The sequence below is a fragment of the Nothobranchius furzeri genome, chromosome 10 (genome assembly GCF_043380555.1).
Source record: "Nothobranchius furzeri strain GRZ-AD chromosome 10, NfurGRZ-RIMD1, whole genome shotgun sequence".
In the NCBI taxonomy this organism is placed as follows: Eukaryota; Metazoa; Chordata; class Actinopteri; order Cyprinodontiformes; family Nothobranchiidae; genus Nothobranchius; species Nothobranchius furzeri.
In genome coordinates, this window is record NC_091750.1 from 49541090 (window position 1) to 49554781 (window position 13692).

The 13692-nt window shown below is 40.4% G+C and overlaps 2 protein-coding genes across 17 annotated transcripts in view; both read right to left on the minus strand.

The window, feature by feature from the left end:
• msi2b (musashi RNA-binding protein 2b) overlaps window positions 1-13692 on the minus strand; it is a 337759-nt gene that overhangs the window by 112723 nt on the left and 211344 nt on the right. The window lies entirely within an intron of this gene.
• Window positions 2867-12755, minus strand: LOC139061625 (sterile alpha motif domain-containing protein 3-like). 2 transcript variants are annotated; one of them, XM_070555725.1, is made up of 5 exons: window positions 12649-12755; window positions 8123-9154; window positions 7863-8018; window positions 4553-4645; window positions 2867-3610 (listed from the first exon to the last, which is right to left on the minus strand). In XM_070555725.1, the coding sequence occupies exons 2-5, from the start codon at window positions 9152-9154 to the stop codon at window positions 3296-3298; spliced, it is 1596 nt and encodes a 531-aa protein (XP_070411826.1). In that variant the 5' UTR covers window positions 12649-12755; the 3' UTR covers window positions 2867-3295. The 2 variants fall into 2 exon arrangements, with proteins under 2 accessions (XP_070411826.1, XP_070411825.1); XM_070555724.1 differs by lacking the exon at window positions 12649-12755 and adding an exon at window positions 9829-9956.

Here is a 13692-nt window from a genome sequence, read left to right on the forward strand (position 1 = left end):
ACAGCCTGCGTGGTCTGTTTTCAATAAGGCGTAGCATAGTTGCCCTTCCTGAGTTGACTCCAGTTGTGTGAAACCCAGCCAATATGGCAGAGACGCTGTTCTGCTCTCCAGCACTCAATGGCGCATCCACGTATTCATGTCTACGCCCCAGATGATGTCATAACTGTGTCACATGCCCTCTATAGTAGCTAGTTGCATTGCACAGCGACACAGCAATCATCAGAAATATTTCCCCATCGATACACTTTAGTCATAAATGTCACTAAATCACAAACAGGCAATGTTTGGAAATTACAAGACTTTGGATTTCGCCCCCAACCCCCCCACCACCCGCCCCCGCTCGCAGTCTCCCTTTTAACGCTGCCTCTTTGCAGAAGGGGAGCTCATTTCAATCTCAAAGCTGACATCTGTAGAAGCAATACAAGCTCTGAATGAGTGGATTTAACCCTGTTGCAACAAGGCTAAAGCACAGGAAGTACTCAAGCAAGAAGCATGGGAAAGAAGAGGAAAAATGGAACAAAAAATTATAAAAGCAATAAGAAAAAAGTTATTTTGCGGCCTCTCCTGATATCTCTCCATCTGCTGCAGTATCAGGGTTTGCTCAGGCAGAAGTGAGAAGAAGACAGAGGATAGAGGGAAGGAATGGAGGAGCTGCTTTAACAGACAGGAGTTAGAAATGTTTATTCATGCAGGGAAGCAGCTGAACTATATTGGAGAGGGCTTCAAAGCAGAGGATGACTTCACATCCTGCATGGCCTTCTCCTCTGGCTGGGCTTTCTGGATTTGGCCTTTGAGTGAGGGGCTGATCAATCCCCCAGCAGGCTGCCAACCACTGGACCCCCCGTTACCATGAGGCTGCTCTTTGAACAAACCCTGCTAGGGGTCATTCTCCCTGCGCTTCATCATCTTAAAGGTCAGACACAACAAATGGCACAGAAGACAGTTGTGTCCATGCCCATAAAGCCCTAACTGACCACGACGAGTGTCTATAGTAAAGAACAGGGGTCAAACGGAGCAGTCAGACTTGAGTGGGCAGTGATTCGTCTCCATCCATAGTGTGTGATCACTTTATTATAGGATAACCAGTTAAAAAAACAACTTAATGAGGGGTTTACTAAAAAAAATACACTGAAGTAGCATAAACTGGCATTAAATTCGTGTTTGATTGTGTGCAAAGAAGTAAATATATTTTCATATCACTAGAGAATTTACAAGCAGAACTACAAAAAAACACATTTTGATATCATGCATTATTGTGCAATTATGATAACTAATTTGAAGTTTTTTCTCAAACTTAAGCAGATGGTCAAGACTTCCTGAAGCCACTCCACAGAGATTATGTTCTTGTACCGGTACTTGTGAGGGATTATTCACCTTCACAGAAGAAGCCCTTTAATCCAGCCAAGAGAGCACATCATTGCCGAAGCTCATTTAATAAAAGAGAAACCCGGGCTTATGAAGCAGGAGGCTGACAAACAAAGGTTTGTGTACTTCAACAGTTTTAGATCATTCATCCATGTTTTCTCTCTCTTTCTCTATATCTATATCTATATATTTATATATGTATGTATGTTTTGCTTTTTCTGAAGTTTATATAGTTTATAAAATACAAAAATTCTAATCTTGTAGCCGGAACATCCGCGTGAGCGCTATTTAATGAGCATTTACCACATTTTATCTATCAAAAACATTAAAAACTGACAGAAATCAAGTAATAAAAGTTCAAAAGCAACACTTCCAAAAGAAATCTACCTAAGCTGCAAGTAGAGAGGAGGAATTACTCTGTGCTTTATCTGGACTTGCACCTGCACCTTCTCAGTAAAGTCTGTTTGCTTTAAATGACATCTTTTCAGTTTGATGACATGATTGTGCACACCTGATCTCTGCTACTCAAAGCAGAGATCAGGTGTGCTGAGAACAATTTACATACTTAAGCCATGAAGCTGTTCCCTCGAGGAGAAAGATGCACCAAACGTGCTGAGAGTAAGGTTACAAAAGCCTACTGATGAATCCAGCGACATGGCAGCTGTTGATAGCTCCTATCAGCTACTGATACACTCAAAGAAAAAATGTGTTGGGTGAACATAATAAAATTATGGAAAGGATTTCCACCTAACTGAAATGGTTTGATTCAGCAATATACAATTTTGTTGAGTGAACAAAATGTGAACATGTTGGATCAACTTGATGTACTTTGGTTACTTGGACCTAATTACCATTGTTCAACACAACTAGATTTGTATGGGTAAATGTAACATTAAGTACATGATTTGTTTGTGAAATTTAAACACAAAAATATTATGTTGGGTGAACGTAATAAAAATAACATGGAAAGGATTTCCACCTAACTAAAATGCTTTGATTCAGCAAAATATAATTTTGTTGCGTCAACAAAATGTCAACACGTTGGGTCAACTTGATACATTTGGGTCATAGTACTTAATTAGCCTTGTTCAGTTATACAACATTTGTATGGGTAAATGTAACATAGATCCCATTTGGCTAATATGATTTTTTTTTTTTTTGCCATTTTATCTGATAGTAGTTACATTACTTTAAAAAATAATGCACATCCAGGGCAGCTATGGAAGTCAGCTACCCCTGCCACATGCCAAAGAATTAAAGGGCAAGACACTGAACACACTGCAGCTGGTTCCCTCCAACAGCCACCAACAGGCAAGGAGGATGCAGCATTGATCCAGAACACAACTGCAACACACTAAGCAAGGTGTAAAACTGCAACCCTTTGGTTACAGGAGAGGTCAGTTAACTCCTCTACTACCACTGCCCCTATTACCCAAAACAAAAGTTTAGTGCAAGAAATGCCAATATCCAAATAGTTTTGAACACTAACAACAGCAGAAACTGAATTTTTCAAATAAAACTTTACTTCATTGCTTGAAGGTAAAAGTGGCTGACTTAACACTTAAGTGCAAACGCAGACATCCTTAAAGATGACTGAAAAAACAAGAAAATAAAATCATTGCACATTCCCATGAAAACAAAGAAATAAAACCAGAAAAGCCATCACAACTTTGGTGTACTTGTTTGAGCTAAACAAAAATCAATCATAAGGAAAACAAAAATAGCAGTGTGCAATTCTTACCCAATTTGATTCAGTGCAAACCATTTTAATGCCAACGTTTTTGTCTGTCTTCCACATTGAAAACTTTTGTGAAAATTCAAGGCAAACTTTATGCATTAATCTATTTTTAAAACTCCAAAATATAACAATTAGAAATTGAAATACTATAAAACCTGGCCAATAACAAACATTTGGCTTTAACCACAGTGACTAATAACGAGCAAGCAGAGTTTTCAGTGCTTGATTTTTTCTTGAGAGTCTGTTTCCATCAAGCTCCATTATTATCTTCTGCAATGCCTCAAATGTGTATTTCAGTTCTGGAGGGTAGCTGAGGTTCAGACTGTACACAAGCGCCAACAACATGGCCACAGCCTGTGGCACATTTCTCAGCTCTGCCAGAACTTCCACGCCCTCCAGAATGATCCCAACCTCTTCTGGTCCATCATCCGGTTCTGCACCTTCTTTGCGAATCACATAGATTCCAAAAGTTGTATCCCTCATTGCAGCCTCACTGCTTTCAGTGTCCTTCACCGGGAGAGAGAGAAAGGGGGGTAGACAGAGGGTCAGGGTCAGACAGAGCTGTTTCGGGTTCAGCCTAGTTTTTAAGCAAGTTCAGCTAGCATTTTCAGGGATTAGCATTCAAAAGCTAATCGAACTCGGATGCCAAGATACAGCTGTTAACAAGCAGGCTAATGCAGAGCTAACATGTTTTCTCAGGAGAGCTAAACTGTGTTCAGCATGGTGGTATTTTAAACCAAACAGCAACGGCAGAGCAACAGCAACTTGTAATGTGTGCATACTGGGCATTTAACACGCTGGAAAGGATAGAGCGCCATGATTTGCTGCTTTCAAAACAGACAACTTTTGCTTGCGGCTTTTCCTTTTGGGTGTAAACAAAGTGAATCACCAGTCTCCATTAATTCCAAGTTTGGTAAGTACCAGTTCCACAGTGAAGAAAGACAAAAACGCAAAGCTAGCCGACAGAGAAAGATAAGCTAACAAAGAAAAATTGTCAGACTGCAAAATGTCGGGTTGGTTCCTACAGCACTAGAGCTGTGCTGCAGCTACAGGTGTTATGCAGGGAAAAGTTAGCCTGTTGGCCGAGGTTCCACCTGCCTGCTGTCACAGGAACATACATTGCTTGCAGCTGCATTTTGATGGAGTGAACAACTTGAAATAAGAGCAACGCTGCCACTTTTAAGTAAATTGAGGATATAGTTGTTGTTTTTTTTATCAGTGTACTTCACTTAACAACTGAAAAGTGAAACTTAAAAGGACAACTTGGATGTGTTTTCATGTATTAATGGTTTCCTGAAAATTATTGGACCGGGACTCTATCGGCAGAAACACAAAATCAAATGTCTCTGAATTGAATCGGGGGCAAAGAAACGTGATCGGAACATCCCTAATTTAGTTACAATGTATTTTTCCAAGTAAAATAAGTAATGGTTAAAAACTGAAACAAACCATGTACTCTTTCCAAAGGTTCTCTGGCTCTTCGTTCAGGTACACACACAAGGCTTTGAGGATGCACTCTCTCTTCACATCAATGGAGTCAGTCTGAGAAAAGTGGAATAAGTAAATAATTAAAAGCTAGAATAGAACACAAATAGAATTAAAACATAATAGAAACAAACAAATCATCCCCAAGTCATCTTTTTTGCTGATAAACTGTTGAATTGAGTGAATTGTCTAACACTACATGTGGTAATGCACCAATATGAAATTTTTGGGCTGATACCGATATCCGATATTAATATCACTGTTATAACCGATATTTGTCGATACCGATACACTGACATGAATGTTTCTAACATCAGCATATTTTGTATAGAATGAAAACGATTAAAACTGAAATAACGTTATTATGTACACACCACACACTTACAATCACTGTCTCATGACTAAGCAAATACCCCCCCCCCCCCCCCCCAATTTTGTTAATCAGTAAATCTGTCATAATGTCACAGGTTATTCTGTTAGTGATTTTTAACTATTAACTATGGTGTGAAAAGCTGTGGTTAAAGCCTATTTTATGATTCTGCGTCTGTACGAAGACACACAATGCCTTTATCCGTCCTAGCGAGGGATCTCCAGCAAGCACACCATTACTAACGTAGTCAAGCCTACTTTTCAAAACAGCCATTGAACAATTTTTTTAAATGACTGTAGTTTATTTAACAATTATTATTTGGACATGGATAAATTATATTATTGCTACGTAGAATAGGAATTACAAAGAGGTGTTGATTAAATGTTAAAAACAGCTTACAATACACTCTTGTTATAGACAAATACAAAGAAATTGTAAAACACAACAAAATGATCCCTTGTTCACTGGATTGTTCTTATATTACTGTTAAATCACGTCAGTCACTAACATAATTTAAGTCAGTTGGATCTTATTTGTCTGCGTGATAAACTCAAAGAGATGATGGCAACAAGTTGGGAGTGTTGAAACTTATTTCTGTAAGCTCTGCAGATAGCCGAGCCATCATCTTGAATTTGTTTTTTAGCAGCTTTGGGAATCCAAAGTATTTCCACACAGGATGCTTCCAGTGCTTCCTAAATGGGAGTCTCAGCAACCCTAAACACCACCATTAAAAATGGACAAAAGGGCGACCCACACGGATAAAAACTAAAGTGGTACTGAAAGAACACACGCAGCAGAAGCAGAACCAACAACAACATCCACAGGACTGCTCTGTTTCCACCTAAGAAGCGCTTTAAGTCCCTGATTACCTTCAATGGTATCGGTTTGTTGCAACCACCAGGTACAAAAACTAACTTGTTGTTATTTGACTATTTCTCTGTCCTGCCTGTTTATTATCTTCCTGCATCTCCTCTGAATCCTAAAGAAAAACTGCTACCTGCCTTCTTGTATATTCACCTCATGAGTTACCTTTGAACTGCAGTTCTAAAAGATCTACCGACCGCAAAAACAGCGGAGTGAACGCTGCTCGCCGGCCACATCAGTGATAGGTGCGCACCGAGAACAAAACAGGTGACGTGCTCTGATCCACAGCAGCGAAAAGCATCAGGAACAAATAAAAGACAGAAAACATTAAAGGGAATGAGCCGACATGAACGAACGCGTGTTAAATTAGTTTTTGAGGTAGCGACACCTCATTTGATGTTACTGTGGCCGTGCTCAGGATGCAGATGTCTGGAGCGCCTCAACAATCAGAGCTTTGCATGCGCAAGCTGGTTATGGTTAGGATGGGGGTGAGGGGAAGGTAAAATTGCAAGAGGGTAAAGGTCACAATTTGGTTAAATGTCCGTTTTACGGCGGGTGTCAGTACCGACACTTTGGCACAGCGCGCTGCCTTCTGACGTGCAGGAGCTTGTCACCTGCTGACAGCAGGCTGTTGTCTTTTCCGAGGACTGCATCTTGCCGGTCATTATCACGTGACAGCGACTAGTCGATGATAGGCATAACAAGTCACTATAGAGCAGTGAAGTCGACTAGTGACTAGTTCATACAACCCCTGCTACTGCTCCCCAGTGTTCTACAGCATAATCAGCACGTTCTCTTTGAACTTGATATCAAATTTTCGCCTCCTCTTCGTCTCTGCACGGTTAAAGTTACCCTCGCGGTCTATCACTGGCAAATCAAAAGTGAGACGGATGACACAACTGCCCCCCTGTGGTACTTGCTTGTTACCACATTCCACCCGGCCACAATAAAAAACAGGCCATTATTCACCTCCGCCGACTCTGACACCTGCCAAAATGTGATACCCGGCTGTTAATTAAATACAGGCTAATATTAAGAGGATTTACGGTAAGTTGCACTAAACTGCCACAGTAATGATTACACATGACAACAGCACTATTAGACTCCATGCTGTAGTTCTTTCTTAAAACACAGAACAGTTTTGTTACCTGTTTTCCCGCTACGTTTCATCTGCGGCTGCAGACTTCCTCAGGCTGACGTTGATGGTGGCGTCACTTCCTTCTCCGTTTATACGCGGGCAGCAGAGGACGTTGTCGCCCTCTGCTGCCCGCACTCCCCAGTCCATTATATGGTTTTCTCTTATGCAGTCATCTGTTACGACTGAATTCTTTATTGTGCTTTCTGCTTCTTCTTTTGCTGCTCTTGTGTGTTTTCGATTTGCCTCTTTCTCACACTCCTTTCTATGTTCTATTGTTCGTGTGTTGAGTTGGCGTCCGGTTTCTCCTACGTATGTTTTATTGCAGAGTTTGCAAAACACACAAGAGCAGCAAAAGAAGAAGCAGAAAGTACAATAAAGAAGTCAGCCGTAACAGATCATTGCTTAAGAGAAAACCATGTAATGGACTGGGACAACACACGGATCATAAACACCGAACATCAAAAATACAAAAGATGGATAAAAGAAGCTATCGAGATAAGGAGACGTGGATGTGGGACCATGAACAGGGACGATGGAGTTTACACGTTGGACCGCGCATGGGACTGCATCATCGGAGAGGGGAGAGCGGGCAGCAGAGGGCGACAACGTCCTCTGCTGCCTGTGGATAAACGGAGAAGGAAGTGACGCCACCATCAGCATCAGCCTGAGGTAGTCTGCAGCCGCAGATGAAACGTAGCGGGAAAACGGGTAACAAAACTGTTCTGTGTTTTAAGAAAGAACTACAGCATGGAATTAGAAATACGACGCAGCAAGAACATACCTAAGAAGCACTATTAGACACTCCTCTATACAGGTTACTGGCAAAAAAAAGTTATTTTAGGAGTCACTCACTCTTTAAAATTAAAAGTAAGATGGCTGCAAAAGACAACACAGTGTCATACCTGGGTAATGGGTACCATGATGCGCGTAATCCTTCTTCCTTGAGCTCCGCCTTTCTTGCCAAACACCCTCATCAGCTTGGAAGATTGAGCATCAATGTTGGAGAAGAACTTTGACAGCAAACTGACAGTTGTGATCCTCCGAAATTCAGCAGTTAGCTGAAATGGAAATAAATAGTGGACAAAAGCAGTGAAATTATCAACTAATTAAACAATTCACAAGATCATAAACAAGGAAAACAATTGCGTAATAATTAACATACCTCACGTTCACAGAAGAGAGCTGGCCATCTGCCTTTGAAAAAAGCAATTAAAGGTGCATCACGAATAACTTCTTGTCTTCTGTGAGCAAAAGTCTTCTCCATCAGTGCTGCCACAGTCTCCTCGTTGTTTCTTTTGTTTGCTTCTGAAGCAAGGGTCTCTCTCATCTTTTCAAGCGACTCTGCAGTTTCACTAGCTGGGAAGGTGGGACAGTAGTTTACTTCTGCCCTTCTAGGCTTCTTCACACTAAATGCAGGGCTGCATTTGTCGACAGGTTTATTTGTGAGCGAATTTAGTTCCACCTCTGGACATCCAAGCCTCTTGAGCTTCCGTCTGTAGTTGGCTAGCTTGTATTTTAAGCTAACCTTCCAGCCACCATATCCGGTGGCAGAGCCTGGTTCTTTAAGACATGGGTGGGATTCAACAAGGGCTTCAGCAACTTCGTCAAAATCCCTGTCTGAGGGATACACTTTGTACTGTACTATTTCTTCAGCCAAACTTTCGAGAATGGCCGTTTTAAGTCTCATGTCTGGATCCAACAGTGTTCCGTTTTCTTTAAAAGCAGCATTGGCTTTGTTCAGCTGCAGCTCACAATCATATGGGAAACGTGGCACACGAAAAAACACAGGCCAACCAGATGAACGTGAAGAGGATGATTCAGGAGTGGACAAAATGTCAGTATCATTTGCGGAACCAGATGAACATTGTGACTCATCAATGGACTGTGGTATGACAGTAGAGTAGGGTGGAGGGGGTGGGGGGCCACCGGGAAGATCAGATGATGCTGAATCAAAGATGAGCTTTAAGGTACCTTTGTCTTGGATCTCTGACACTGAAGTCAAGTTAGTAAACTCATTGCCAAATTCCGCATCCATAAATTGCAGCCTGAAGGGGGTTTCAACTCCACACTGACTCTTGATGTGCTGTTGAAGTTCACCTACAGTGTCTGGAATTCCATCTTGTAGGGTAAGTCTTTGTGAATTGTTTACTCCAAGGATAATTCGCAGCTTTATTGGAATAGCCATTTCAACCATCTGTGAATAGGTGGGGTGGGGGGTGGGGGGGTGGGGGGGCAAACAAATAAATGTGTTTAGGAGTAATCACAAATCAAAAGCCAAAAGTTTCATTTAAAGGGATCTTCCACCCAAAATTGATATTCTGTCTGTTGACATATCTCCCTGAGTTAGACAAATGGGGAAAAAACAATTTTTAACCAGCCCAGTCATTCTCCTGACCCAGCTGTACACCTTTTAGTTTAACTTAGCATAAAACACAGTAAGTGAATCGATTCAGCTAGCATTGCGAGTAAATAAAGTCCTTAAAATGACTCAGTAGTGATCCTAATCCTGCTATGTGACCTAACTCATCACACTGACTAGGGCTGCTCAATCAAATATTGATCACAATGATTATCTCAGTTTTGGACGATTATAAAAACAAAAACGAGGTGATCTTTTTCCTCCTCCCTCTTTCGCTCCACCGAATTGCAAATCAATTCAATTTCTAACAGCTTCATAGAACCCCCGTCTTGACATTTTAAATTTAAAAGTACTTAGCGAACAACTTAGCAACATTTCTGGTAACCCCTAGTTACTTTCTGGATAACCGCATTGTCAACATTTCCTGCAGGTTTGCAAAACACTCAGCCTGCGCTCCGGACTGTAAATTGTAAGCTTTGATAATCCAGATAAAATAAAGTCCATCATACCTTACACAAGAACGTATCTTTTTAATGTCACCATTCTGACAGATCCAACAGAGTAATCTGCCAATGGGTAGTCATCTGCTAGGTCACTAAGCTCCACCAGATCCCTAGCTTTAGTAGGACATACTGTGAGCTCAAATGCTCTGTGATGCTCACTATACCACCCACAAAGCCGCTTAGTCAAAAAAAAACAGTCTCTCCTGTATAATGAAAATGTGAACAATCTTTCCAAAATCAGGAAGTCCACTGTTAGACCCATGGACTACAAGCATTCCCGTTTTGAAACTTACACCTTTGGTTTTGACTGATCTGGTCATGTGTACCTCTATTGTGCCAGGGCATTTTTGTTCAATGCTCTGAACAATGTCTCTTTCTAAAACATCTACAGGAACTGATGAGACATTAGTCATCTCAAGAATGGGCTTTTCAAAACTAGATGCTCTCATGTGATAAGAAATCATCAGCTGATGCTTGGAGGAAAGGGAGAGGGGCACATTTTTAAAGCAGTTTGAGAGGCGGATGATATGCTTAAAAAAACTGTGCTTAGCCTCGAAACGCATTGTCCAAAGACCAACAACAGGACCAAACTTCCTGATAACTGAAGGGTAGTGTTCTAAGAAATTATGTTTGGGAAGAAGTTGCACATTAGGAAAGAGATCTTGGTATCTTTTTCGATGCTCTGAAATTTTGCTTTCAAGGTATGCAATGGAGTCTTCTGTGTGTACTGGAGCAACCAACAGCTCAATAATGTCCTTTAAGACCATTAGGATTTGCCATGCCATCTCATCTTCTGGCACCAGATGCCCAATGATGAATGGGAGAAATCTGATCAGTGCCCAATTCTCATGGGCATTGCCCCCAATCGTTTTTGAGAATGTGTGTGGAATCATGCAAGGCTTGTTAGTCTTGTCTGACCATTTGTAGGGAAAGCCAAGGATACATTTGTTTAGAAGATCTAGAGTGAAATATTTTTTTGATATCATCAATGACAAACAATGTGCAAGCTCCACAGGAACAATGCCCTCAAAAACATCATGCATTAAATCTGGTGGATAACCTGTTTGAACACTGAAGTGTGCAAGGTTTTTAGTGATTACACACTGTCTTTTCACCCCACAGCAGCTCGAACCATTCTGGTGAGCTGAGTTTACATGGGAGTTGTGTAGGTCTTTAGTTCTCAAAGGAAATGAACCTGATCTCACGTCAGTCACTTGGATCTCTGACCGTGTTGCTGTGCAGACTCTGCAGATGTTTCCAGCACTGAAGCTCTCATTAAAACCTGCTAGACTGTGGGCACTGAGGTTATCTGCTGCTACAACTTGAATAGTTCCTTTCACACATTTTCCAAGCAATGGAACAAAAATACCATCCTCCTCAAGGGTTTTCACATCTTGAAGAAGAGGTTGCATGATACGTTCATAACCATAATTTTTCACATCATCGGATTTACACATGATTGTAAGGTAAATTGAGGAAAGTGCTGACTGTGAAGCTGGGTGTAAGTTACTTAGAGTCCAGTAGATTCCACAGAGCTTATGTTTCCTACGTGATGTTCCCAGAGGATTACATACCTCAAAATCATCGATGTACAAAGTTAGCAAGATTCTTAATTCACCGCATGAAAGAAAATAATTTTCCTTAAAGTGTGATCCATCATAAAATGATTTATAGGTGACCTTTACTCCAGTTTCCTCACTGGTCTTATGTATTTGATGGTTTTCAACAACTTTCTCCACAAAATGTTTTATTTTGAAAAGTTCTTGCAAGGTCTTCAGAATGGGCACATACTGAAAGCTTTTACTTAGCCTTTTATCAAGCACGTACTCAACTGGCTCAATGACATTAAAATGTTCTCTGTAAAACTTGTTTCTGAGATATGATGTGCTTAAAGAGCCACCCTTTTCTATAGCTTTCAGTAAGGGGTGAGATGCAGAGAGGGCTGTAGCTACTTCTTCTATCACTAATTTGTCAAGAGTGGAACCATGTTTCTGAAACACAGTTTCAATGATGTTTACAGACAGAGGATGTGAAGCTGAGCTTAAACAGTGCAGTTCCTCTAGGAACTCATCAATTTTTGCACCTGGCACATGTGCAAAATGTTCTAGTTTTAATAATGCTGATGCAAAATTCTGTTCAATTACATCAGTCAGGGTCTTTCTCATATCAACATCAGTACATGGAGATGTGCTGATTGATCCCACAGCAGAATCATCTGGACAAAGAGTATCATTGTTGGCATCAGACGATTCTTGTGAAAGTACATTTTTTGTTGTCACTATACCTGGTTTTAAATCACTGATTGTATGGGGTGTGTGTTTCCTGTTTTTGTGGGAGTGAAAAGTCCCATAGATGTTTGTTTTAAAAGTACAATTCCTAAACATGCAGGTAACAATTTCATGACTCTTCAAATGAAGTCCAACATGCATAAAAAAATCTCTCTCATTAGAAAGGCTTTTACAACTGCACTGTGCACAACTAAATGATTCCAGCTCCAAGATTTCCTGGCAAGCTTGTTTTGGATGAACTCTACTTAAATGTATTTGCAGAGCATTTAGGGTTTTAAAACTGCATGGACAGTTTAGATGTGGGCACGAGTAACTTTGTCTATGGCGGTGCTGTAGCCTTAAATGTTTAAGTAGCTCGTATCTATTGGGACAATAAACACTGCACTCCTTGCACCTCCACATTTCACTCACACATAACTGTATATGTAAAGAGCCTCTGTGTATAATATTTAACCCAAGTTTCTAAATGCCCTTTTTTGACCTGGAACAAGCTTGAAACTATTCTACTTTTTTACACTTAAGTAATGTAATCATGAACCTGACACTAGCAGATGACTCCCTATTCCATCAACCACTCAGTCAGACTTGCAGAACAGGACCCTTTCGATGGAGGATGGCAAACAGTGGAGACAGCGTAGGGCAAAGGTCTGCAACAAATTGAGAGAAAAGAGAAACAATGGAGAAATCAACTTTGTATTATGTAAAGATTTTACACAATTTTAGTATTTAATACCATTGCAACGGTCATTTTGAGATAATTATTTCACCTCTTCCTGTATTTTAAGCATGCATTTCTAAAAAACAAAACGAGTATATATAAACGCTACTCAAATGTTAAAAAAGGATCAACATTTACACAAAATACCGCCATGAACTGCGCGCCAATCAATTTCAATTTGCGCAGAACTGGCTTATCTGGAACAAGGCCACTGCTGTAGTGCTTCTATAACCTCATGAAGGACAAGAAAAGTATCAAACACGTGTTATAGTCGTGTGAACGCGGCACGACAAAACAATGAAAAACCAAATATTAATAATAATTATTCTGTGTAATTTAGACCAGCGATGCTAATTCTGTTTGCCCATGGATTGGACAAGAAATCATGGCTAAGCTAGCATATGTAGCGATAAAAAATAAAAATAAAAAGTACCGCTGGTAAACAGCTCAACAAGTATTTTTTCAGTTGCACAGTCTGACGGATACTTTTTAGAATTAGTCACAAAATCGCTCGTTTATGAAACATTTTCTTTAACAATACAATTGTTTTACCGCTAAATCTAGCTAGTGCATTGCTCTACTCACACTCATGTAATAAAAAAATATTTGGTAGCGAAAAATACAAATATAAAAACGTTAAATAGGTATTTATATAGCTTTTTATAAACTATCCGCACCTGTAATCTTTTCTGTTTGATGGATGACAAAAGATTAACTTACCTTCTTCCACGGACGTGGTTCAATCTTGAAATGGCTGCCAGTCTGAACCTGAACCTACGTTGGCTACTTTATATAAGGAACTTGTTCAGTACTGCCACCCTGTGTTCTGGAATGGAACTGATTTTCTAACTGAACCCATTGGGA